Source organism: Martes martes (genome assembly GCF_963455335.1).
Source record: "Martes martes genome assembly, chromosome: 9".
Lineage (NCBI taxonomy): Eukaryota > Metazoa > Chordata > Mammalia > Carnivora > Mustelidae > Martes > Martes martes.
The window spans coordinates 102,492,147-102,519,459 of record NC_137896.1 but is presented as its reverse complement, the minus strand read 5'-3'; the positions used below and the strand labels follow the sequence as shown (position 1 = coordinate 102,519,459).

At 47.2% G+C, this 27,313-nt stretch overlaps 1 protein-coding gene across 1 annotated transcript; it reads right to left on the bottom strand.

Annotated features, from left to right (window-relative positions):
• LOC308349132 (uncharacterized protein) lies at positions 1-26,807 on the bottom strand (the record flags this gene model as incomplete). The annotated part of the gene is made up of 7 exons (XM_080813658.1): positions 1-132; positions 1,460-1,577; positions 4,159-4,331; positions 6,496-6,681; positions 10,651-13,908; positions 15,321-15,504; positions 26,602-26,807. The coding sequence occupies 7 exons, from the start codon at positions 26,805-26,807 to the stop codon at positions 1-3; spliced, it is 4,257 nt and encodes a 1,418-aa protein (XP_080669784.1).
• Between the last annotated feature and the right edge of the window lie 506 nt (positions 26,808-27,313).

The window sequence follows — 27,313 nt, the reverse complement described above, 5'->3', positions numbered from 1 at the left end:
TCACAGGCTCAGCTCATCATAGTCCAGGTTTAAAGTTTCTCGAAGTCTGTGCCTCAGCAGTTTTCTTCTCCGCTGCACACAGAAGGCAGCAACTTCCAATTCTTCTGGGTCTGAGGAAGGTGGTCTCAAGCCCTGGAGGAGAGAGAGGTAATTTTGGGTACTAGGGGGCACCGTGCACACTCACTGGAGCTCTTGCTTAGTTAGGGGACTCCGCTGAGTGAGGGTGGAGCTGATTTTCTGACATTCTAACCCTAATTTTTTTTCCAGTTAAATTATTTATTTATGTATTAAACTCTACACCCAACATGGGGCTCGAACTCATGGCCCCAAGATCAAAAAGTCACATGTTCTTCAACTGAGCCAGGCCAGGCACCCCTGGCCATAATTTTAAAAAGATCAAGGTTGGGTCACCTGGGTGGCTCAGTTGGTTAAGGGACTGCCTTCGACTCAGGTCATGATCCCAGGGTCCTGGGATCAAGCTCCACGTCGGGCTCCCTGCTCAGTGGACAGCCTGCTTCTCCCCCTCCCTCTGCCTGCTACTCTGCCAGCTTGTGTTCGCGCACTCTCTCTCTCTCTGTCAAGTAACTAAATAAAATTAAAAAAAATTTTTTTTTCTTTTTTTAAAAGATCAAGGAACTGCGTTTGCAGAGGTCTTCCGAATTAGAGCCCACTCGTTCACTCACTCGGGAAAGAAGTGCAACAGAACAAAGGATCCTATGTTGGTCACCATCAAAGGTTCTGAGAACGTAGCCAATTAAAGACTTCTCTCTCTACCCTAAATTCTGCCTCCTTTGGGATTTTGCTTTATTCATTTTGCTTTATGCGAATTATCCGTGGGTCTTGGGCCCATGGCCTAAGCGGAACCGGGACACAGGCGCACGGTGCCAGGACCCAGCCCCACTCTCAAGTTCTCCAGCACGCAAGCGGCCCGGGGGCTGGGCTGTGGGGACCGGCTCCACCTCGAAGGGTGCTGTGGGGTCCGTTGGGGGGCTGGGACTGTGGCCAAGCCATCAGGGAGGGACAGACACTGTTCCCCGAGGGGCCCGGCCTGAGCTTTTCTGTCATCATTCTTCATATCCAAGAGACCGGAGCCTATAGCTAAAATAGGCACATTCTTCAAATGCTTTTCATTGGGTGTGCATATACTATGTGCTCTTCGCGCTTAACTAGTACGAAGTTTCCTTCAACTTGACATGAACATTCTCCTTCGATTTAGTTAGCCTCCATGCAGCAGCCCACAATTCCAGGTCTGCAGCTTCATGGAGTCAACTTTTTAAAAATTTTAATTTCAGAGTTTAGTTTTAGAGTGATCCAACCCTTCCATCCATCTCCCAGGGCGCATCACAAGGGCACGTGCAGTTTCCATTTTAATAAATGTTCCCTTCGGCCGGTGAGCCTGAGCCCCGGTGCCGTGTGTGTGCAGTGTCTGTCAATGCCTGCTTTGGGGGTCGGCACCTACCCGGAGACTCGCAGCTTCCGTGGTCCTCACGGTCTTGGAGACGGCCCGCAGGAGCTGCTCCGTATTTTCCAGCAGGAGCTCTTCAGACGACCTGCTTCTCGCCAGCGAGGCCTTCACGCTGGAGCGTTTAGGGGAGGGAAGCAGACAACGTTACGCCAGAGAAGAGATGCGATGTCAAATACACCTGTACCAGAAGGTTCTACCGTGGGAGCCTCTTCTAGAAAGCTGGGATGCCTTTTTATCGGGACGACTCTGAGAAGAAAATGTCCCAAAGGCAAAATTTCACGTGTTAAAATGAAATTTATATTTTAACACTAAGAAAGCATGAGCCGTACAGTACCTACAGTTTAATAAGAAGTGTGTTTTTCTAGAAAATAACAGAAGAGAAGCAGCAGAGCACGTGGCAACATCTCTAGATGCTGAAGGGAACAAGAGATTTCGCACTGGATTGCATTCAGGACTTCAATGTTCTACTCCAAGATCACAGGAATTCCATTACACACCTCGATGACCTTTGTTTAAATGTATGTAACTGGGTTGAGTTAGACAAGCTGGCATTCCACAGAGGCAAATACAGACGTGAAATGGACGTTCCTTTAACTTTGGTAAAATCTCAGGACCTACGTGCTTTAGAAGACTGGGAGCTTGGTAAATACGTCTGTATTCATCATGCCTGTGGACTTTCCATATTTCAGATGCATTGACTCTTAGAGCCCTGCTGACGTTGGAACGACTGTCCCTCCTGGGGTTCGCCATTGGCCAGAGAGAGTAAATGACCCGTTGATCCGGACACAGGCAAACCAGCCCATGCCCCGAACACCTCCTTTTTGGCACTCTCTCCCTGGAGGCTGCAGCCCTTATCACCCCAGGGTCAGGTACCAATTAGAGATCATCTCTACACTCCTGGGGCCGCTTGAAAATACTCAATCTAACCTGTCTTAAACCTGTTTGCTTCCTTCCTCTGCCTTGCCCATTCCTTCCCACGAAAACCCCAGTACAGGCTTTCATCGTGTTTCTCCCTGGCTCCCGCTGCTTTCTGACCAACCGTGGTGCTTCCCTGTGCGGCCCTGCCTGGTGTGCCATGCCCCCTGTTTCTAGGAACCTTCTTCCTCCAAGCCAGTCTTTTCCACATTTCCACATCTTACCGTACCTGATGGAAACAAATCCCAAGTACCCTTATAACAGTACCCATAACTGAAATGCTAAAATTAATTGTAGTTCCTGTATCCTAAGTACAAAGGGTTGGGTAGCTATCCTTGAAATGATTGTGTACCTGAAATAGTATTTCCCGGAGAACAGGAGCCACATTTTATTTTTAAAGAATTGTCTGAAAAAATTCACATACCCTGTTCTTGACAATGTTACTTTTATGCCTCCTAGCGACTGATAATAATTTTAACTATCAACCTTTCCCATAACATAAGAATATTATGAGTACGGGTTTGTTACTGACAAATATGCCAATGCAGGTGTTGGGAGACTTGGGCTGGAAGGAAACCAACCCCTGTTTACATTAGGATGTTTGTTTTTTGTTTTAAAGATTTTATTTATTTATTTGTCAGACTCTCTCTCTCTCTCTCTCTCTGCCTGCCTCTCTGCCTACTTCTGATCTCTGTCTGTCAAATAAATAAAATCTTTTAAAAAATTATTTAAAAAAGGGGTGCCTGGGTGGCTCAGTGGGTTAAGCCTCTGCCTTCGGCTCAGGTCACCATTCCAGGGTCCTGGGATCGAGCCCCGCATCAGGCTCTCTCCTTAGCGGGAAGCCTCCTTCCTCCTCTCTCTCTCTCTCTCTCTCTGCCTGCCTCTCTGCCTACTTGTGATCTCTGTCTGTCAAATAAATAAAATCTTTTAAAAAAATTATTTATTTATTTGTCGGAGAGAGAGAGAGAACACAAGCAGGGGGAGCAGCAGGCAGACCAGGCAGAGGGAGAAGCAGGCTTCCCACTGAGCAGGGAGCCTGACGCAGGGCTCAATCCCAGGGCCCCGGGATCATGACCTGCGTTGAAGGCAGGCGTTCAACAGACTGAGCCACCCTCGTGCCCTAAATGAATAGATCTTAACGTAAGTGTTCTACTGCTACAGTTTCCCTTAGGCTGATGACATTCACAGTGCTTTCACTTTGTAATTAAGGTATTTTTAGACAACTGGTTTTTTGGTTAGATATGATTGGTATAAAAACAAATAGAGAACTAATGCTCAAAACATAAACATGATTACAAAATAGAGATGCGTCATTTCTGTTTCTGGATGAACTCTGACGTGATGTGAGCAAGGGGGGACGGCTGCGGCAGGTACACAGTGCCGTGACCGGAGGGGGATCCTTGCAGGGGAACAGATGTTCTGATGTGTCTGATTTTTAAACATTTCTTATAGTTACTTTATGTTCACACCTCCTCAGGATCTAGTTCCGTGTGTTAAATCTTCTTTTTTTTCTTAAGTATATTGCCAGATATACTATTTTGGGGATCAAAGGAAAAATGACAGTGACTTGAAATGTGTTTTTTGGTCCTCTTTAATAATTCTCTGTATTTTCAACATCTGTTTAGCATTCTCAACATAAATGTAGACTCTTGGAGGAAACATTTTTAAAAGTATACAAAAAAAACCCCAAAGCAAAAGAAGATCTCCCCCTTCCTAAGCCCTTCCTCTGGTTCTCGAGAAGGCAGAGTACAGCCGTGGGGCCCAAAGCCATTTCCCACCTGGAGATGATGCGGAGCTGGTTGCTCATTGTCTGAATCTGCTCTACCACACACAAAAGCTCCTGGGAACATCTTTGATCGATGCAGTTCTTAGCAATGATGCGGATAAGTCTGGCGAAGTTTTCTCCAGAAGTCGCAATTTTCCTGGCAGAGGTAATGAGCTGATCTTTGGTCTATATCAAAGAAATGAGAGGGTTAGAAGTCGATCAACAGCGCCCTCCCAGGTTTTCTCTAAGAAATCGGTGGCAAATTAGAAAGCATCCAACGGGACGCCTGGGTGTCTCAGTCAGTTAAGCGACTGACTCTTGTTTTCGGCTCAGGCCAGGACCTCGGGGTTGTGAGATCGAGCCCTGAGTCAGGCTCCACGCTTAGCATGGGGTCTACTTGGGATTCTCTCTCCCTCTCCCTCTGCCCCTTCCCCTGTTCACACTCACTTGCACGTTCTCTCTCTCTAAAGAAAAACAAATAAAAATATTCTTTAAAAGCCTATAAAAGCATCCAAAACTTGTTTGGCAACAAGGTACGTCAGCCCCAGAATGAACACATTTTAGCTTGGTCTAAATCCATGATCTCCCGAACCTCCTCCAAAGGCTTCAGGACCAGCCACGCAGAAGCTCACTCTCCTGAAAACCAGAGGAATGAAGCAGTCCGCACCCAGGCTCCTGGGGGGAAACTGCTGTAGGGAAGGCAGCCCAGCCTCCTCGTGGTCTAGCCCTTTTCCCACAGGAGCCATGGCCTACACTAGCTCAGGGTGTTTTCAGCAGACCCAGGGCAGAGATGAGGCCCCTAAGAAGGGTCACGTCTGGGGAACATCTAGGCTGAAGGGGATCTCGGCTGGAGCAAAGGCACAAAGGACTACAGTCCCGTGTAGACCTTCCTAGCTGGGAAACGATCATAAATGGGCTGGAGACAGAAAACAGAACCTTTAATGCAAATAAAATCTTAAACATCACAGTGAATGCTGAAGCAACCACCAACCGCAGGAGAGTAATCTTGTGTAGACCTCCACCACGAAAGGAGGTGCTTCCTTTTTCTGTCTTTCCAATGGACCCCACCTTCCTCCTTGTTTCCTCCAGCTCCACCCCAGCCTCTGGGCTGAAGCGTGGCTGACAGGGCTGGTTCTAGATTAGTGTCATGGGTCTAACATTCTGCTTCAGGAAACCCTAGGTCCCTGGGGCTGCCGGTATTCCCCTCACCAGCTATTTTAAACTGTTTTCTCTTATTGAGTTTGGAGGTTAAAATCTGGAAGGTATTAACACTGAGATTTGGGAGGTTTGTGCGAGAATTCTACAGAGGCACTCACTCTATCTTCCCAGGCACTAGGCTCACTAGTAAAGACTATCATTTGTCTGTTCTGTCATTTCCCCTTATGCGCACATTTCCCCAGGGAACTCCAGTGGGGGGAAGGTCAGCATATTCCTGGTCCCTCAGCCACAGGGCATGGCCAGCACCTAAGTCCTATATAAATGAGACTGTCTGAGATGTTTGGAAAGAAAATGGGAGTTAGTGAAGGAATTCCCTTCTCAGGGAATGACCCCTGGGTAGTCAGTGAGAAAGTAGCTGGTTGAACTGAGCAGGGCAATGAAAAGTCTGAGTCTTGGGTGTGGCGGGGGCTGCTGGGTTTGAATCAAGACGAGGGATGAAGAGAACTAGAACAGCCACACATGATTGAACTTGGCCTCCAAATGCCAGTGGAAAGCAGCCCCTTCCTCTTCAGCCTGTGCTGGCCCCGAATGGCTATCCGTTGGAAGGTGACAGCTCTGTTACTTCTATCTGAGAGAATTTCTTTTAAGATTTCATTTATTTATTTGAGAGAGAGAAAGCAAGAGAGAACAAACAGGGGGAGCAGCAGAGGGAGAAGGAGAAGCAGGCTCCCCGCTGAGCAGGGAGCCCAATGAGGGGTTCATTCCCAGGACCCTGGGATCATGACCTGAGCCGAAGGCAGACGCTTAACAGACTGAGCTACCCAGGCACTCCTCTTTGGGGGAATTTTTTAAAGATGTAAATAGCCCCCTTCAGTTCATCCTTTGGGGATATGAATGAGTCCTTGATTTTAGTGAGTTGCAGTTTCTGACAAATGATCTTTCCTGGTGCAGTAAGACCGAGACTTCATGATTGAGCCCAAAAGATGAGGGGCAGAGAGCAGTGAATTCTAGGACGCACCCAGATAGAGAAAGAAGAGAACACGGTAGAGCGCTATGTGCCCATCAGCCCAGAGCGCAGCCCTTCCTTTCTGGGAGCTGCCCGGCCTGGTCTGTCCCAGCTCCCACATCAGCCATAGGGGGCGCACTGCCCCCATGGTGCCCAGCCCCTCCACCACCGCAAAAGGCCAAGTACCAAGATGGGTCCTCTCCTCCTCAGACTCTCAGCCATCAGGAGCACCTCTGCGGCCATCTCGCGGGTAATCTGGATGATTCTGCTCCCCCCGTCTGCACCGCCATCCTCTGGGAGGGACTGGTCCAGCTCAGGGTTCAGCCAGGCCAGGGGACTCAGGGAGCTGGATGTGGGGCTGACGGGCTGCTCCTGCAAGAGGACAGGGTACAGCTAATGAGACTCCAGATGCTCAGGCCTTCAACTACTGGGTGGATGGCCCTCTCACCACTTTTCAAGGAAGAGTGGGAGTCAAGACGGCTTCCTGATTCTCCACGTGCCAGCAGCTCGAGGCGGTTTTCTCCCTGTACACAGGAAAACCATGAATCCCTATTACTAGGTGCTCCATTCATCCAGAACTTTCATAAACTGGAATCTTGTATACTCAGATCCCAGTATGGTTCCAATATCCCCCTTTTCTCTCCTTCTGTGAAGTGTCAGGCCTTACATGGGAGAAGGGAGACTCTGTAGCTCCTAGAGGAAATTTGGGAAGCCTTGAATATTCTTTGAGGACCCAGACACTTTCTCACCAATCACTCCATGTGAAAGGACTTTACAGTTCTGATATGAATAATTAGGAATATTCTCCTATGAACGTGTTATTTTTCAAGTGAGAAAAAGAGTTAGCGCTGGCACCCAGAAGTGAGCGGGCACGCATAGCTAGGCCAGGTTATTTTTTTTATTGGATCCTTTGTGGAGCCTCCCCTTAGCCTTTTCCAGACTCTGGAATTGAGACAAGTTGTTCTGGCTTGGAGCCAAATCCAAAAGCAGAGGATCAAGACTGGCCTTGACGTCTCTCCATCCCACCCACCAGATCCTGAGCTCCTGAGGGCAGGGGTATAGGTGGGCACAGAACAGGGTGGGAGGGACCTCCAGGCCTGCCCCCAATACCTGTTGTTCCCCAATACGCCGGAGTAGCATCCTAATGCCTCAGAAGGGATAGAACTATTAGATGTCGCTTTTGAAAAAGTATGAGGTCGTGAACATGATAAATTCTATCTAAATTGGGAGATAGAAGTTCCTGATTCTGTTTGGTCGCAGGCTGTTAATGTAACAAATGTTTGGGCAAAAGAGGAATGGACATCAAAGGTAAGTGTTCCGGTCCTGCGGAAAGACCTGCCTATGTTCTGTCTTCGTCATGCTCCCCCAACGCCGAGCACACAGGAAGGGGTCTATAGCTAACGGTGTGGAACCAGGAGACCAACCATCCCAGGAAGGCGTGGGGTGAACTGTATCTTTTTGGCTGTTGCTACAGAGCTCAGGCGGGTATGGAAGTTGCCCTGCAACAGACGAGGGGGCGTGAGTCTGCGGCCAGGAGACCGCAGAGGACAAGATCCAGGGGACCTACCCTGGGATCTGGGTGTTCCAAAGCCGTGCATTTGGCTCCAAGCTTGGCCCAGGAGGAAGCAGAGGTAACAGCTGCTAAGACTGTGGGAAGCATCCTAATTAATGCCTCAGGCTCAACTCAGAAAGTGTCCGGGTGAGGAAAACAGCAACCAGCCAGCTGCGTGGCTGAAGGGGGTACAGAGTTCCGTAGTGAAGGCTTAGGTTCTGGCTGCTTTTCTCTCCAGCCATCAAGTATTCCCTTTCACACCAGGAGCAAATCTCAGCACAGGCACTGGAAGGCCTTCTGGCTACGAGCTCACTCAGAGGTTTTGTTGCTTGGAGAGTCCTCCCCATCTTTGTGGACAAGACAGATCCCCTGCTTCCTCTGAATCTCAACTGGAGACTGCCTTCCTCTTAGGAGACCTCTAGAACTTCTGTTTCATTCCTTCCGTGACCACTTTGCCCCGAACTTGAGCCCCTTCTGCACTTGTAGTCTGTCTTTAGCACCCTCGCAAAGAGGCAAAATCACTTACTGGGCCCTGTGAAGCAGCAGCATCTGTGCTTGCTTTGAAGGATCTAAAGTAGTAAGACTGAGGCCTGAACGCTAGTAACAGATCTATCTGAGGCCTTCTGGGTCTGTGCACATGGAGGAATCATCTGGTTCGCTATTGTTTTGTGCTGCTCCTTCAATTAAATAGTCCCCTGCCTCCTGAAAACTGTTCGTCAGCCTTCTTTTAGACAGGCTGGGATGTCCCCTGAATGCTGGGAGGGGTGAGCTTTTCTGGAGAGGGACCAGATTACACTGAGGTGTTCAGGTTACCCAGATGGGGCCCTGGAGTAGGTGAGAAGAAGAGGGGGAAAGGGAGAGAATCCACCCAAGACTAAGACTCAACCACAGTGACTGCAAACAAGGGCAAAAATGGCAAATGTGCGATCTGTGGTCCTTGAGTCAAAGGTTAAGAAAGCAGAAAATAATTCCTTTCAACTCGTGTCTCATATTCAACTGTCAGGGACTTTAAGCACTCAAAGCCAGATGTCTGACTTTGAAGAGTCTCCAGGCTCTGCAATAAGGGAAAAGGCCTAGCACTGTGTGTAAGATCCCCTTACCTGGAATGAAGAATTCCCACTGGTGGCCAGAGTGCCCAGAAGACGCAGAACCCCTTCCCAAACCCACGTCCTCCCTCAGCAGGTTCTCTCGGGCTCACTGTCTGAGGTGTTGATCTGGGCTAGACAGAGGGTGTGTCTCTGCCCCCCGGGAGCAGAGTGTCCCCAAGGAATGGGACAGTGGAGCAGACAGATACCATGCATGGTGATTCTCTATTCTGCAGGCCCTCGAATCGAGGGGGTGGGCGCTCGAGGCAGAGCCCCTGTCCCTATCGGAGTGACGTGTGTAGGACCGTGCTTCCTCTGGGATAGGAACCTTGGAACGTGAGGCCTTGCTCCTCACCCAGGGGAAACCAGCCTCCAGCAGGAGAGATGACGCCCCTTCATGGACAGGAGTGGCAATGAAGGCTGAACGGTCCTGCTGTTCTCTCCACCAGGGGGCGTCAGACCTGGCCGGCAGGCCTCACCTGCCCTGGTGCAATTGTGCAGAAAGGCTCCTGACGGGAGGTTTGGACAAAAAGGGGATGTGTCAGGGGAACAGAGAGAGATAGAATGTTCTTGAAGCCAGTGGCATCAAGTAAGCGTCAGAAAGATCATATGCAGAAACAGATAAGGAGACTGCAGGCTACTGATTTCACGAGACAAACAGCTACGGAGCAAGGCAGGCCTAAAAGACAGCTGGAAACTGAGGCCTTAGGCTGTAGAGGAAAAGGCACTGTGCCTGCTCTCCTCCCAGCTACTTTGGGAAGAGGGTCCCCTCTCATGGTAATGACCCTTCAGGGAGAGAAAGGAATTCAAGAGGAAGGGAGTGGAGGCACACGGTCTGGTCAGCTTTGCCTTGGGAGAAGGCCCCGGGAAGGGCTTGGAAGGGTCCACGCAGCCAAGCATAAGGTCATGAAGGGGATGGATCGAGTTGTGCATAAAACGCCAGGCTGAGCACACCTGCTAGGGGATTTCTTGGCCATCACCGACCTACTGTACCTCCCACTGACTCTGGTCACAGCAGGTCTAAGTAAATCAAACATCTGGGCTCCCCAGTGGCTGACTGTCCTGTCTGGTGCCCTAGAAGGAAATGACTCCGTGTGGAAAGTGTCCAACAGACCCAGCAGCCTTCCAACAAACTTTCTGCCTAGGCTGCTTCAAGTTGGATCCCTACCATTTGCCAACAAAAGTACCTCGACTGGGGCAGGGGGGTAAGATCACAGAGGCCAAGGCGGCACAAGGCAGCCTGACCCACAGGAGGAGTGCTGTCGGTCCCCGCGAGGGGAACCACTTCCAGCCGGGGCAATGGGGAAAAGCTTCACAGAGGTCAACAATCACAGCCACCACCTAGGGGAAGGACACTTTCTACGTCCCTCCAGGCAAGTGTGAGGATTTTACACGGAAGCTTTCGTTAACCCTCTGCCAGAAAAGTATCAGTGTTCCTGTTTCCTAGACTAGAATCTTGAAGTCCAACCCAGCTCAGAAGCTTCACTGAGGTCTCAGAGCTACAAAATGCTGGAGGCAGACAGAGCCCCGGGCAGTGAGATTCTTGATCTCAGATTCTCAAAGGCTCCGCTACTCTGTGCTGCCTGCCAGAAGTGAATTACACAAGTAGGCACCAAGACAGCTTTTTCTGGAACTTGGCAGCGGCCTGTGGTTACTAGAAAGAGGGCTGTGGTGGGGGAGAAAGAAAGATGCTGACTGCCCTACCGTGTCCGGGTCAGCCGCGATTGTCCCGGGGCTGGCTGGATCGGCAGCATAGGTCCCCGCTGATATCTCTGGGGTGTTTTGGGGCGCAGCACCCTGAGAATCCACACTGCCCATGGCAACAGCTCCTGATGCACGCTCATCACAGCAGAGCTGGGGCTGGGCAGCGTCCCATTCATCCCTGGGTTTCATCACTGTTGTCTCCTCACTGGGCTTCAGGCACTGGGCCAGGAGTCTCCAGGCCTCGGTGTGACCACCCTTCCAGGCCTGGAGCTGGGCTATAGCACAATGGGCCTTGGCTGCCCACTCCCACTGAAGCCAGTCCAGGGTGTGCATTCTCCACTCTTCTGGGAGTTCTTGGAGCACTGGGACCCTCTGGGCCACCTCTTTGGTGAGGATGAGAATGCTCTCCAGAGCCATAAAAAGATCTTCCTGGCCGGGCCCAGACTCCTGACTTCCTGCCACGATTTCCTGTGCAGCTTGGATAGCAGACACCATTCTTTCCAGGGAGTTTTCTGGTCTGGTCTGAGGTTCTTCACAGACAGGGAGGCTTGGACAGACGGCATCTTGGAAGGTATGTTCATAGTCGGCATTGATGATGCTGAGGTGGCCAGTCAGGGCCTTGGCTCGAAAGCACAGCTCCAAGCAGAGAAGTTCAAAGCGTGTGGACAGGCTGGGAGATGGTTTGGGGGAGGAGGCCAGGATCTCAGCCACATCCAGCACAGCATCTGTGAGCACGTGAATTTCCCTGAGCAAAAAGGAGACCTCACCTTTTACCAGCACATCCCCACACAGGAGGCTAGACAGCCTGGCAGCCTCTTGTAGCCTCTGAGAACCACCTGCTGCCTGGGCCAACCCTTCCTGCAGTCCCTGCTGGTCCTTCATGGCCTGTCGCAGGGGCAGTAAGAACAGGCCTTGTCTCCTGCTGAGTCTCTCCATGCACTGGAGTAGGTCTTGGACAGCCACTGACCATAGAAGACACCCATTGTCCATGCTCTCCTTGCATGACTTAGGGGTTTGAAGACCATCAGAAGTCAGAATCTGGTCCAACAGCTGTTTAGCTTGGGTCTCCACCTCCTCCAATCTGCCTTGCATTTGTAAAAGTGTTTCTGGATGCCCAGTCGAGGCAGGGTCCTTCTTCTTTAAGTCCACAGGCCCACTTTTGGCTGCTAGTTGAACCACTGAGGCTAAATTCTGCTGAAGCTCCATGAACACTGCCATGTTCCCTGGAAGATCAGCTGCTGGGTTGTGACAAAGTAGCTGTTGACACAGAAGGTACCAGTCACCAGCCCTGGCCACCAAATCCTGCCCAGTTTCCCTGGGTCTCCCAGACAGCTGGAGAGCCACTTCCAGAAGCCCATCACTTCTAGCAGTTGAGCAGTGTGCTAGCTCCCTTGCTAGGTCAGTAGCAGAAGGTGCTAGTGTTGGGGTTTCCTGGAGTTCAAACATCCTCTCTGACCCCAGTGGTCCCTTCCCAGCCAGGGCCTCTTGAAGTACATCCACAGCTGCCTCCTGCTCCTGCAAGCTGGTGCTAGCTGAGGTCACTGCCTGGTGGCTCTGGCTCTCTACAGCAAGGATGAGTTTGCTGACGGCTGGTAGCAGAGATTCCCTCCTTTGTGGATGGGTGTCAGGAATCAGGAAGCAAGAAAGATTGTCCCTCGGTGGATAGGAAGTACCTGAGTTGCTTTTCTCCAATCCAGGTTCCTCCTGGTGTTTGGGTGCAGGATCTGTAGAGTCCTGAAGGCTGGGAAGAAAAAAATAAGGTCGTCCCTTAGCGGCGTCAAACCTTTGGACCTGGTCCCGGAGAGGGCTGAGGATATCTGGGTGGTTAGTCCCATCCAGCCCCTCTTGGATGCTCCGGGCTGAAGAGATCAGATGTTTTGCCGTGGTTAGAAACGCATCTGTGCTCTGAGCGCTGTGCCCACCTGAACAGCACTCAGCAGCTGCACTCAAGAACAGGGAAGACTGCTCCAGCTGCTGGATCAGGACTCTCAGGCCATTCCGGAAAATGGGATCTCGATGTTGGTCCACATACCTACTCATCACCTGCACTATGTGTGTGGCTCGACCCTGTAAATATGCCACAAGGCCAGGAAACTCTTTGGAATCTCCACTCCTCAAAGCCCGTGTAAACAAGTCCAAGTGGTTGGTCATTTCCTGAATGGACACACTCAGGAACTCAGGAATATTGAGAACGTCATCGAAACATGCCAACAGGCCTTCAGAGGCCTTGGTCCATGCCTGAAGCAGGGCCTGCAAGGCATCAGGGCTCCAGTCCAGACCAGACCCTTGGGGGCTTTGTGAAAAAAGCTGTTGCGCTCTGACCACAAGCCCCCAAAGTCCTGCCATGGCGACCTCCATGTCTTTGCCCGTTTGTTGTCGGGGGCAGCAAACCAAGACCGAGTGAGCCACGCTGAGCATCTGCTTGGCCTGGTCACGGAAAGCAGCAAGGAAAAGCTGGAGTTTCTTTGACAAGGCCTCGCCATGGCACGGGGAACCCAATGGGCGAGCAGCCAAGGCGGCCTGGACCAGTCTTTGAAGAGGACTTCGCGTGTCAGTGAACGTGTCTAGGATCTGGCGCAGCAGCCCAGCCCAGACTCCCTGAGTGAGGGCCTCGGTCGCGGCCTGCAGCGCCTCGCACTCCCACCCCGGCTCCGGGCTCCCGGGAGGCCCGTGGATCCCACCCAGGCGCCAGGCGCCCCGCAACTGCAGCAGCTGGCCGCAGCGGGCTACCAGGTGCAGCCTCTCGGGTGTCGCGGAGCAGGTGGCCAGGCGCATGCAGTGCCACACCACGGCGGCCAGCAGCGCGTCCACTGGGCCGCCGTGCATGCGCTCGGGCGCCGGCGCCGCCAACATCTCCTGCAGTCGCCGCAGGTGCCAGGTGAGCGCGCCGGCAGCCGGGGCCGCGGCTCGGGGCTCCAGCTGCGCCAGGAGCTCGCCGAGGGTCTTCCTGGTCTGGGCCAAAGTGTGGCTCTGGGAAGCGGCCAGCTGCGGGTCCCGCGGACGCTGCAGGTGGCCGCGGGCGGCCTCAAGCAGCGCGAGGACACAGCCTCGCAGCAGGTGGCCGGCGCGGCCCAGGCGCTCCCCAGGCCCGCGCGCTGTCAGGCCGCCCAGGCGGAGCATCGCCGAGGCCAGGTCCGCGAAGGGACCGCGCAGCGAGGCCGCGTCCTCCCCATACTCCAGCGCATCCAGGCAGGTCAGGCACCACCCCGCCGCCTGCACCACCTTCCTCGCCGTCACCGCGTCTTCAAGGAGCAGGACCTGTTCGGACAGCCGGGGGTGGGGGAGAGCTTAAAAACGCTGGCACGTTCCAGGAGCGACAGCGGACAGCGGCTGCTGCTTCCCTCCCCGCCAACATCACAAGGCTGCAGAGTATAGAATCTCAGGGCCAAAACAAAACAATGTAAGGTATCTAGGAGTGACCTTTAAAGTAAATACTTGGCTTGGCTGAAAATGTGAGGCTTCCTAAATTTGAGCTCCGTTTAATGGGAGGTCAAACTTGGGTTTGGAGTGGGCATCTCTAGGTTAGAAGAAGAGCAGTCAACGGTCTGTGTGGTAACTGACACGTAGCTAAAGGAAAAGTGTTTAGGAGGGACCTATTGTTGGGAGGACTATAAGAGGGATTATAGGAGAGATTTACTTACTATTTGGATGAGGATGATAGGGGCTGGATAAATGGCATGTCTAGGAAGTGACAGAGCGGGTACCCAAGCACTTCCAACAGACTGCCCTTCTTCCCCTCTGCTCCTCCCATCAGCAGGTGCCCAAAAGCCCTTTGGCTTTGCCTCTCACATGGCACCATTTCCAGTCTCACATTAATGAGGGTCTGTTAAGTTGCCAATGCCATCCCCGCACGATTACCCACATCATTAAAAGTTTAACGATGAATGTTAATATTGTAATGTTTAAGACATATAGATCCTACTCAGGAACAATGCCCCAACTTACAAGGGTTGTGCCATACAGTGGAATGTCAGGAAAATGGGGAGTATTTGGAGGCCAAGAGGTTATTCTGCCCCCCGCCCCCAAGATACTTTCAGGAATGCTTTCATTTTGGAGCACATTGGCCAAATAGGTTAAGACCCACAGAGGTTTCAGCAGGCTCTCCCCTCAGAGCTCCTGGCCATGAGCCAGATGAAAAATGAACCCCTCAGTGACATCTTTTTATTAGAGGTTGATAAACCAAGTGTGGGGGGTGAGGAGGCACATATGCGTTTAAGACCACAGACCCCAGGGCGCCCGGGTGGCTCAACTGTTAACTGTCTGCCTTTGGCTCAGGTCATGATCCCAACATCCTGGGATGGAGACCCATATTGGGCTCTCTGCTCGGTGGGAAGCCTGCTCCTCCCTCTCCCACTCCCCCTGCTTGTATTCCCTCTCTCACTGTGTCTCTCTCTGTCAAATAAATAAATAAAATCTTAAAAAAAAAAAAGACCATAGACCCCAATTTAGTAGGTCTACTGGCTCCCTATGGCATCTTCCACATTTAGCATTTATTAAATTGGTAATGAAGTCTGTGCTGTGATCTTACTGGAAGCTTGGGCAGGGGATCTCTCTGCAAAGGTCATCCACTGTGGGAATGGTGTGCCCAACCCATGCTTCATTGCAATGAGCTATGTCCCACTAACCAGCTAACCAGGTCTGATATCACCTTGATACTGATACTACCTCACCTTGGTAGTATCCACCAAGATCTGTTGAGCTGTAGTCACTAGCTCCTCCTGGTGGCTTTGACATTTGGGCTGAAGATGGAGTTTCTGAGCTACCAGCATGATGGTCCTCCCAGACAGGTTCAGAGACTCAGCAGCAGGCCCCATTTCCTCCCAGAGCCACTCCTCTTCAGGGTCTCCTGCCAGCCTGGACAGACACGTTTTCAGGCAGCATTAAAGACATGTCCATGAATGGAATGATACAAAAAAGAAACAGACACAGATTATGATACATAGAAATTACAGAGTACTATGAAGCCCTTAAAATGGTAAGGTAAGTGTGTATTAATGGTGATAAAAGCCTCTCCAAGACATAAGTTATGTATGGCAAGATCTCATTAGTTTCCAATTATGTACATATCTACATAAAGAACTATCTATCTAGATGGATAATCATCAAACTTTGGTTATAGCTTGGCATTTAAAAATATGCTTCATTGGGATGCCTGGGTGTCTCAGTCGGTTGAGCGTCTGCCTTTGGCTCAGGTCATGATCTCAGGGTCCTGCGATCCAGTATTGCATCAGGCTCCCTGCTCAGCCGGGAGCCTGCTTCTCCCTCTGCCTGCCGCTTCCCCTGCTTGTGCTCTCTCTCTGGCAAATAAATTAATAAAATCTTTAAAAATAAAAATATGCTTCATTCCATTTTGAATTGTCCTCATTTTCTCTGCACTGAACACGTATAATTACACAAAAACCCAAAGCCTTTTTTGTAAGAAAGAAATACCTAGAATCTCATTTCAATCCATGTTATCAAGAGGAAAGATTTTGCATAACAAAAATCAATTTCCATGAACACAGATGTCCACAGCAACTGTTTTCATGTGATGCAAACATTTCCTTTTCAACAGTAATCCCTGATTACACAGAGCAGAACAAGTCCTCTGGCCCCTTTGTGATTATTCTTTGCAAATGAAGCTGAGCTCTGTGTCTTCGGAATTGTAGGCTGAGAGAACACAGGAGTGCCAGCTGGGGTAATCACCGAGAATCTCCTCTCCACTTTTGGTCCCTTACACAGTGGCAGTCGATTTTAAAGCCTCTTCATCCCGGCCTGTTCCAAACATCCCAGCAACCCTTGAGTTCCCCTCGTGCAGAGTGGGATAAACCAAACAACCCAGCATGTCGAAATGCTGAAATGTTAAGGGCAAGGAATGTGTGACAGCTGTCTCCTTCCCTTACTTTACTTTTCACTCCTTTTGGAGAACATACTCATCAGCTGCACTTGACATGCAGTCCGCTCAGCCCATAAATAGGACTCGACACATCCTGTCAGCTGTTCAGTTGCAGAGCTGGGACCTTTCCCCATGCAGTCTGGCCTCCTGGCATTTCTCACTTCCGGATGTCAAAAGGAGGGGAAAGAAACAAAGCTATCGAACATCAGGCCTGTCAACGTTAATTGAGGCTGCGGAGCACTGTGTTAAGGAGATTTCAATGGCCATATCCCAATATAAGCTTGAGTCCAGGGTGCTTCACACAGAGAATTTCAGTAGACACCTGTCATGACCTGCCGGACTTCCCCACACTCCTCCCTCTTCCTTGAGACCTGGGGAACATGCTCCTCTCTTCCCCTCAACCCGCACTCCTATCCCTGCTTTCAGATTCAGCTGAGATAGTTTAATGTTATTCATTTGAAGCTACACTTGGAATTTCCCTTAGCATCGCATTTTCTCTTCCAAGAATTTTGATCATCAAGGCATTCCAAGATACGATACTACTGTCCTGTACAAAGTTCTTGGCTTTTTCATCTTCCCTTACCTTGAAGTCTCTGTGGTTTCTGTTTGTGGGTTTCTTTTCTTTTCTTTTTTTTTTTTAAAGATTTTATTTATTTATTTGACAGAGAGAGAGAGATCACAAGTAGGCAGAGAGGCAGGCAGAGAGAGAGGGAGAAGCAGGCTCCCCGCTGAGCAGAGAGCCCGATGCGGGGCTTGATCCCAGGACCCTGAGATCAGGACCTGAGCCGAAGGCAGCGGCTTAATCCACTGAGCCACCCAGGCGCCCCTGTTTGTGGGTTTCTGTTTAGTGTTGTTAATCATTATTTTTCTTGATTTTCATTTTCTGGAATTGGAGTACATGGTGGTAATAGTCATCACGTCTTTGCACATCTGCACTGTTTATGTCCTTCCTGTGCTGGGGGTGGGGGGTGCAGGAAATATAATGATGTGACCATTCTTTGTGGTGGTCCTTTCCTCTCAGCAGCCCATAGACCCGATTCCAGCACCTTCTGGCCTCCGGAGGTACAGGTCAGAAATCTGAGGCTGGTCTATTTGATACCAGTCTAGTTGATTTTCCTTTGTGAGTAATTCTTTTTTCTGTGTCTGAAAGTACTTAAGAGTTCAGGAATTTTACCACCATATGCTTTAGATGTATCTTTTCTCCACAGTCTCACCAAGAACCGAGGGAGCAGTTTTTGTGGACAGATTTGGGTCATTAACAGGCTCAGAGAAATTTTCTTCTATTATTGAAGTTTTGCTTCTCCTCGATGTCTTCATTTCTCTCCTTCTAGAAGCCCCATTATTTACAAGCTGGGTCTTCTGGATCTGTCCTCCAATTCTACTGTTTCTTCATGCATGATTTCTATCTTTCTGCTTTTGCTCTCTGGTTTGAATTATATTATTGGCGATCCTTCAGATCATGATTGGAGGGATAACTATAAACATTCTCAAGCTTCCGTGTCAAGTCATGAGAGTATCAGAGTAACCTGTTTATCAAGAACAGTTATAAAGATGAATAAAACAGTTAACTAAACCCAGAGAACAGCCAAGACAGCCAGGACTTATCCCTGAGTAACACAGGCCAAAAGACAGAAAAGCCATTACAAAATGGCAGCTATACCACAACTTCTGAGAAAACAAACATTTGAGTTTGGGTCTTGTTATTGTGAAGGGAACCTGACGAATATCCCAGCATTTTAGCTGAGACCCCAGAAGGCTACACCTTGGGAATAAGAACAAGCCAGAAACAAGTATCTTCGTACAAAGAGTGAAATTAGTGCTGAATTGTCTCAAGGCTTTGACTGGATAAGTGTGATCTTCCCCTACATTAATTGCCCACCAGAATAAATTAAACTTTCTCTAGAAGGAAACAATACTTCATAGAAGCACTAAAATTTTTCATTCATAATGTACTGTAGCTAATTTTTAAAAGTTATCCTCCACGTCAAAAAATAAAGGTGGCTCAAATTATTTGGGTAAACATAGACTTTATAATAAATAGTGCTGGGAAAACTGAATAGCCATTGGAAAAATATAGTCAAATTGTTATTTTAAGATACATTTTAGGGGCACCTGGGTGGCTAAGTGGGTCCTCTGCCTTCGGCTCAGGTCATGATCTCAGAGTCCTGGGATCGAGCCCCGCATCAGGCTCTCTGCTCAGCAGGGAGCCTGGATCCCCCTTTCTCTCTGCCTACTTGTGATCTTTGTCTGTCAAATAAATAAATAAAATCTTTTAAAAAAAGATACATTCAAGATTGAACTCTGAATGGATTAGGGAATCTAATGTGAAGTCAAAACCATACAAATACTAGAAGAAAACACCAATGAATGCCTCTTTAATCTTGGTATAGGGAAACCTTTGTTACTATGATTCAAAATTCAAAGGCAATAAAAATCAGTTGATAAATTTAACTACATAAAAATTCTTAAATTTGCATAGCAAAATAATTTTAAGTCAAATGACATGGCAAATAGGGAGAAGATATTTTCAGTATATATGACAGTAATAACTTTAGAATATATAATATATTCAATGTTTATAAACCTGGTAATATAACTTTGCATTGTACACTTTGCTTTTACCACTTAATACTGTATGTGAGTATTGGGTTAATAATACAGTCCCAAAATATGTTACAAAAACCTATTATATAGGGATGCCTGGATGGCTCAGTTGGCTAAGTATCTGCTTTTGGCTCAGGTCATGATCCCAGGGTCCTGGGATCAAGTCCCACAACTGGTTCCTTGCTCAGTGGGGAGCCTGCTTCTCCCTCTGCCTTTTGCTCTCCCTGCTTGTGCTCTCTCTCTCTGGCAAATAAATAAAATCTTTTTAAAAACCCATATTATAGATTTCAATATATTCAATATATAATATGTGATATATTTTAACTCAGCAATGTCACTACCAGGAAACTACCACCTCCAACAATATGAAAGTAAATATGCACAAAGTTATTCATTGCCACATTGTTTGTAACTTCAAATATTGGGAACCTAAATGCCCATTCATAGGAAAGTGGTTAAATAAATCATGGTATACTCATACACACAATGGAGTGGTATGCTATTATATAAAAAAGCAAAGAAAATTTCTATGAAGTGATATGTGTGATCTCCATGATATATTCTTAAGTAAAATAATTAAAGTACAAACAATGTCTACAGTATGCTACCTTTTGTTCCCAGTGTGGAGACCAACATGAGGCTTGAACTCACAACCCTGAGATCAAGACCTGAGCTGAGAACAAAAGTTGGATGACTGAATGAGCCACCCATGTGCCCCTGAGAAAATACATGTGTTAAAATTAACTGGCATGTGGGGGGAAACCCCAAAATGAAATATGAAAAGGAATCTAACTATTAATAAAGTTGTCAGAATTCTAAGACGGCCCCAAAATTCTCATCCCATGGTGCACATACCTATATAATGGCCTCCCCTTACATGTGGGTGGGACTTACAAATAGGATGGGATGTTATTCTATGATCAAGCTATGCTATATGGAAAAGGAGAATTTTGGGGGGGTGTAATTAGAGTCTCTAATCAGTTCACTTTAGTTAATCAAAAGGGGAATATCTTAGGTGGGCCTGACCAAATCAGATGAGCCTTCAAAAGAGGGTGTGTGGGTCCTTCTTGAAGAGACAGATTTGAAGCAGCGAGGACACTCTCCAGTTGGCCTTGAAGAAACAAACTGCCACATTGCGGAGAGGACCATATGTCAGGGCCTCCGTTTTGCAGCCCTAAGGATCAATTCTGTCAACAACCAGTGAGCTTAGAAAAGAGACCCAAGCCCCAGATACTGCAGCCCCAGCTGACACCTCCATCACACAGCTCACCCCGTCTGCTGAGACCCAAAGCAGTGGACCAGCTCCTGACCCACAGACACTGGGAGATAATAGATATGTGCTGTTTTAGACTGTGGCAATTTGTAATGCAACAGTACAAAACTAATATGATCACAGGTGGGTAACCTAACAACTCCAAGAGGGACGGGAAAGAAAAGAACCAACCTAAGTAACTTTGGAGAACAGTATTTTTCCTGGTTAGGGGCAGGTCAAAAACAATAAGAACTACACACGAATACTGCTCTCTAGTTAGTCAATTTATTTCTCCTATGGTTACATAGGAGTACTCCAGGGTTAAACAGGTAAGTGGTTATATTGTGGAGATAGGGAGTCAGGATTCATATCTGTCTTATATCTCATATGAGTATATATACGAGAGAGAAAGGGAAACTCCCTGTAAACAATATGTACCAAGATGTTCACAGTGGTTATCTTTGGGCAGGAGGCTTATGGGCAATTACTTTTTTCCTCATTGCACTCCTATTTTCTAAATGTTCGTCATAGGATACATTTTTAAGCAAAAGGAAACATATACTTGTATATACTTGTATTGACCTCTTCTGGTGGGGTCTTCTCTGAAGCCCTAGCTTCCTGCCAACACTAGTCCACTGATGCGGCAAGTTCTTTCGGCTTCCTGAGAGCTTACCTGGCAGACAGAGACAGGGGAACTTGCCAGCCAAACACTTAACCACGTTTTGTGCTGATTGCCTCCTTTTGGCCTATCTTGAGAAGTGCTCAAGGAGCTGCCCTGAAAGCCAATGGAGCCAAACCCAAGTCAGAAAATGAATTATTTGCAGTACTGTCCTGATGGGTGAGCTGGACCATTTCCCATGGTCATGAGCATGGATAATTCTCTTTATAAATAATTTATTTGCTCGAAACAGACCATACAACAAAGACATTCATACTGAAACAGACAAAAAAGCTTACCTACTCCCAAAATTTTGTGTGCTTTTTTTTGTGGTTATAAATGCATTGCATTAAAAAAAAACTTGAAATGTACCAAAGAGTATTAAATTACTATAAAACACTTAAGTACATTGTTATAAATATTCCGGCAAGTTTCTTTCTGTGAATGTTTTTCTTTTTACGTAATTGGAGTCTAATCCCATACAGTCCTCGGCTCTCTATTTTTTGTATATGTGTGTTAAAATATATATAACATATGTATCTATTTGAAATACATACGACAAATGTATATAAATATATAACAAATTTAACAAAATTCACCATCTAACCCATTTTTAAGTGTACCATTAGAGTGACATTAAGTACATTCACATTGCTGTGCAAACATCCCCACCAACCTTCTCCAGAACTTTTTTCATCTTCCCAAACTGAAACTCTGTACCCATTCAACACTAACTCCCCATCCCCTCTTATTCTTGCTTATTTCCCTGGCAACCATCATTCTTTCTGTCTCAGTGAATGTGACTACTGTAGGCGCCTCATCTTAGAGGAATCACACTGTATTTGTCTTTTTGTGAACGGCTTATGTCACTTATCATAAAGTCCTCAAGGTTCATCCCAGCTGTCAGAATTTCCCTCCTTTGTAAGATGAGTAATACTCCACTGGATATGTACACCACATTTTGTTTATGCCTTCATCCATTGATGGACACGTGGGTTGCTTCCACCTGCTGGCTATTGAAAATCATGCTAGGGCGCCTGGGTGGCTCAGTTGGTTAAGTGTCTGCCTTCAGCTTGGGTCATGATCCCAGGGTCCTGGGATCGAGTCCCGCATCAGGCTCCCTGCTCAGCGGGGAGTCTGCTTCTCCTTCTGACCCTCCCATGCTCTTTCTCTCTGTGTAATAAACAAATAAAACCTTAAAAAAAAAAGAAAAGAACGCTAGGAGTACAAATATCTGTTAGCTATTTCAATTCTTTTGCGTATATACCCCGAAGTGGAGTTGCTAGACCACATGGTAATTCCTTTTTTAATTTATTGAGGGCTCATGTACCGTTTTGAATCCTCTTTGTTTCTAATTCAGTTAACTTTTCAGCATGGGCATTTTTCAACAATATTTTTGTAATTTTTTATTTTTGTATAATTTCAAACTTCCAAAAAAGTTGCAAAAATTATATGACGAACTCTAATATTTCCTTCAACCTGACTCACTCACTGCTCTCATTTTGCCACATTTATCATTCTCTCTTCTTCTCTTTGTGTCTGTGTGCATGTGTGCGTGTGTGTAGAGAAAGTTCCAGATACCATGCTCCTTTAGCCCAAAATGATTCAATGCGTGTTCCCTAAGAACAAGGACATTAACTTTCAAAACTTCAGAACAATCATCAAAATCAGGAAATTAAACATTGGTACAATGTTCTTATCTAATCCAAAATCAATATTCAAATTTTGCTAGTTGTCCCCAGTCTGAGAATGTGCATGAAATTTAACTGTCAAGTCCTGTGGTGGGCAATTCTTTTTTTTTTTTTTTTTAAGATTTTATTTATTTATTTGACAGATAGAGATTGCAAGTAGGCAGAGAGGCAGGCAGAGAGAGAGGAGGAAGCAGGCTCCCTGCAGAGCAGAGAGCCTGATGTGGGGCTCGATCCCAGGACCCTGGGATCATGACCTGAGCCGAAGGCAGAGGCTTTAACCCACTGAGCCAATCAGGCGCCCCCTGTGATGGGCAATTCAACGCACTCCCCCACCACCAAATTCCCATCCCCCAGCTAGTCAATCATGTGTTAATCTGGTACTGCTGCGTGAAGGGGCTTTGCGGAAGTAACTAATGTAAGTAACCACCTGAACTCAAAACAGGGAGAGTATCCTGAACTACCTAGGTGGGTCCAGTGTACTCGCATGAGCCCTTAAAAATAGAAGAAGGCAGATGGAGAAGTCAGAGAAGTTTGAAGTATGAGAGGAACTTGACCTGCCATCGCAGGTCACATGCGATGGGGACACATGGAATGTAGGCAGACTTGAAGGGCAAAGACTGTCAGCTTCGGGCTGACAGCCGGCAAGGAAATGGGTTCCTCAGTCCCATCACCACAAGCAACTGGCTTTGGCCAACGCCCTGAATAGCCTGGAAGTGGATTCTTCCCAGAGCCTCTGCATAAGAGTCCTCAATTTTGGCTTGTGAGACCCCGAACAGAGGAACCAGCCAAGCCCACCGATTTCCAACCTGCAAAACTGTGAGACAATACATTTGTGTTGTTTTAAGTCCCTAAGCTGGTGATCCCTTGTGAGAGCCCCCGCAGGAAACTAATTCAGGTCCCCTCAGTCTCCTTTACTCTAGAACAGTTCCTGAGACTTTCTCTCTTGACTCCTGACATTTTATGAAGAGTACAAGCCAGTTATTCGTAGTTATTGTCTTTTCATGAATAGATTTTCATTATACAGTTTGGGAAGTAATTCCACACAATGGTGCTGGGCACCACATCAGCAGGTACATTGTGTTTTTCTCCCAATATAATGATGTTAACTTTGATTACACCTGCCAGGCTTCTCTTCCTTAAAACCACTACTGTCCCCTTTGTAGTTAAGAAAAACCTTTGCCAGAAGACACCTTGAGACAATATACATATCTTCCTCCTCTTAAACCTTTGCCCACGAATCCAACATCCACGGGTGACCCTTGCCTGGAAGAGTTGTTATGACAGTTGCACGCTCTGTCAGTATCAATTCTAGCTCTATTAGCTTAAAATTTTTGTTTGGTAGCCAGCTTCTCCACATAAAGCAACGCTACAGATTGCCCCTAATTAACCAATGTTCATCAACAATTTTAGCATCCGTTTTGTGTTTTAGGTTTCACCATAAAGCTGTATCATGCTTAACTGGACGAGGGCATTTAGCTTGTTTCTGCTTGGTCACAGTTTTTAATTATGTGGGGCCAGAGACATAGTAGCTTACCATCGTAATTTGCATTTTGTTGTTTGCTAAATTGTTTGGTAAAAGAATTACTGAGTCTAGGGGCGCCTGCATGGCTCAGCTAGTTAAGAGTCTGACTCTTGGTTTCAGCCCAGGTCATGATCTCAGGGTCACGAAATCAAGCTCCATGTTGGGTTCTGTGCTGGGCATGGAGCCTGCTTAAGATTCTCTCTCTCTCAAAATAAATAAATAAATAAATAAATAAATAAATAAATAAATAGAATTAGTGAGTCTAAGATTGAATATATTTTTCATTTTTAAAAATCATTTTAATTTCTTCTTCAGTGAAATATCTGTCCTTTCCCCCACTTTTCTATTTACGTATTTGTTCTTTCCTTCTTGATGTAGTTATGTGCTTTTTAAAAAGATTTTATTTGGGGCGCCTGGGTGGCTCAGTGGGTTAAAGCCTCTGCCTTCGGCTCAGGTCACGATCCCAGGGCCCTGGAATTGAGCCCTGCATTGGGCTCTCTGCTCAGCGGGGAGCCTGCTTCCTCCTCTCTCTCAGCCTACTTGTGATCTCTGTCTGTCAAATAAATAAATAAAATCTTTCAAAGAAAAAAAAGTAAAAGATTTTGTTTATTTATTTGACAGAGGGAGAGAGAGAGAGAGACAGCAAGAGAGGGAACACAAGCGAGGGGGAGAAGCAGGCTTCTTGCCAAGCTGGGAGCCCGATGCAGGGCCCGATCCCAGGACCCTGGGATCATGACCTGAGCCGAAGACAGACGCTTAACTGACTGAGCCACCCAGACGCCCCTAGTTATGTGTTTGTATGTTTTTCTTTTCTGTTTACTCCACTGCTCCTGAAGGCAGGAACTGTGAATGTTTTATTCACTTAGTCATTTCAGCACTTAGGATAGGACCTGACCCCTTCCCACGTGGTGAATAAATACTTGCTGGATGAGGGAGAGGAATACTGGGGCACCCGAGTGGCTTAGTCGGTTAAATGACCGACTCTTGGTTTCTGCTCAGGTCATGATCTCAGGGTTGTGGGATCCAGCCCCGTGCCTGGGAGCCTGCTTGGGATTCTCTCCCTTTGTCTCCCTCTCTTACCCACTCTCTCTCTCTTTTAAATAAATAAATAAAATCTTAAAAGAGAGAGAGAGAGAAATATTTATGATGCCTCTTTTTATTGTAAAGATCTATATGAAGCAATCGGTCATCAGCCACCATACGTTGGGCAGTGTGCTCAGTGACTTGGGCAGTCTACTCTCATACACTGATGACAGTCCTGTGAGGGAGGTTTGGTTATTCCCTCTACCTATCCAGATGAGGCACCCAGAGATTTCAGAAGTTAGCCATGGCTAGACAAGCAGCAAGACGTTGGGGCTGGCATTCAAACACAGGCAGTAGAGCTGCTGTGCGTATGTTGTTTGGGACAGTGAAATGTAAATCTTTTGTTGCAGTATTTACCTCTGTTTCATTTATAGAGTTCAGTTTTGCTGTTACAACTGGCTCTTTTTATGTGTACCCTGGAACTAAATTTAATATGGAAATAATTTGCATGCAGGTTTGCTAATAATCAGGCCCAATGCAGATAATAAACAATAGATAATGAAAATCCTGTTTAGACAACTCTGAAAATTCTTATCTCTACCATACAGAATAACCTGTAAAAGAAGAAGGAATCAAGAAACCTCTTGATGGAACATACAATGGCTTCTTAGTGCAAAACGGAACTAATCCTGAAATGACTGTATATTATGAGACTGACGCGCTACCTACTGCGCTAACGAGGCACCTATGACTGTATATTGAAAGCATCCCCCAGAGTGCCTGGGTGGCTCAGTCAGTTAAGTGTCTGAATCTTGGTTTTGGCTCAGGTCATGACCTCAGGGTCATGTGATCGAGCCGCGCATCAGGCTCCATGCTGAGAGTCTCTCTCTCTCTCTTCCTCTGCCCCTCCCTTCTCTTTCTCAAATAAATAATTTTTTTTTTTTTTAAGTATACCCCAGGGGTGCCTGGGTGGCTCAGTGGGTTAAGCCTCTGCCTTCGGCTCACGTCATGATCTCAGGGTCCTGGGATCAAGCCCTGCATCAGGCTCTCTGTTCAGCAGGGAGCCTGCTTCCCCTGCCTCTCTGCCCACTTGTGATCTCTCTCTGTCAAATAAATAAATAAATAAATCTTTAAAAAAAAAAAAAAGTATACCCCAACTAATAAGTAACAATATATTAACTAGGTTTGCTTTATGTTATACTGATTTATTTTCCCAACTGACTTCTTTCCAAAGCATTTAAGGAGACTATAACAGGCTCTAGTTAACACTCCTCTTCTTTGGCAATCCTGTCAGGGAACAGGGCTGGAGTTCTTTGAAATTATTACCTTTTGGCAACTTGCACAAAGTCTTTACTAGCTTGAGCCAATTCCTCTGCCGTCTTCTCCAAAGAGGCGAATACTTCATTTTCCATATCTTTCCTCTCCATCGAAATGATCAGATGGCAAAGTTGGACAGTCATTGGGGAGATGATTCTCTCAATGGCCCTGTTCTGTATCAGGGAGCCAACGTCTTCCAAGAGGAAAGATTCCATGTCTTCCAGTCTGTGAACAGAAGCATGACGTGATCTGAGCCGACGCTGACTGACATGGGTAAATATTTCTCCGACTTGATGTTCATCTAATTTTACTTCTACAATGGGAGAGAAATCTGCAAAGTACTAAAGGGCTAAATGGAGGTAATTTTCAGGACCCTACAAGTGTAGAATATATTGTGGCTTAGCAGCAACATGCTAAAAATAGTAAAAGAAGGACACTGGAGACAGGTTCCGAGGAAGGCAAAGAAGAAGGAAAACGGAGTCACTCATGCAAACTGTATGACAAAAAGACCAGTTTAAGCAGTGGTTAATCTGATTAAGAAGACATGGATGAGGTCTTCATTATTTGGAGAACTACATACAGTAGAAGAAAGAAGTTTTTTTAAAAGATTTTTATTTACTTATTTGAGAAAGAGAACACGAGCAGAGGGAGTTGCAGGCAGAGGGAGAAGCAGCCTCCCCACTGAGCAAAGTGCCTGACTCGGGACTCAATCCCAGGACCT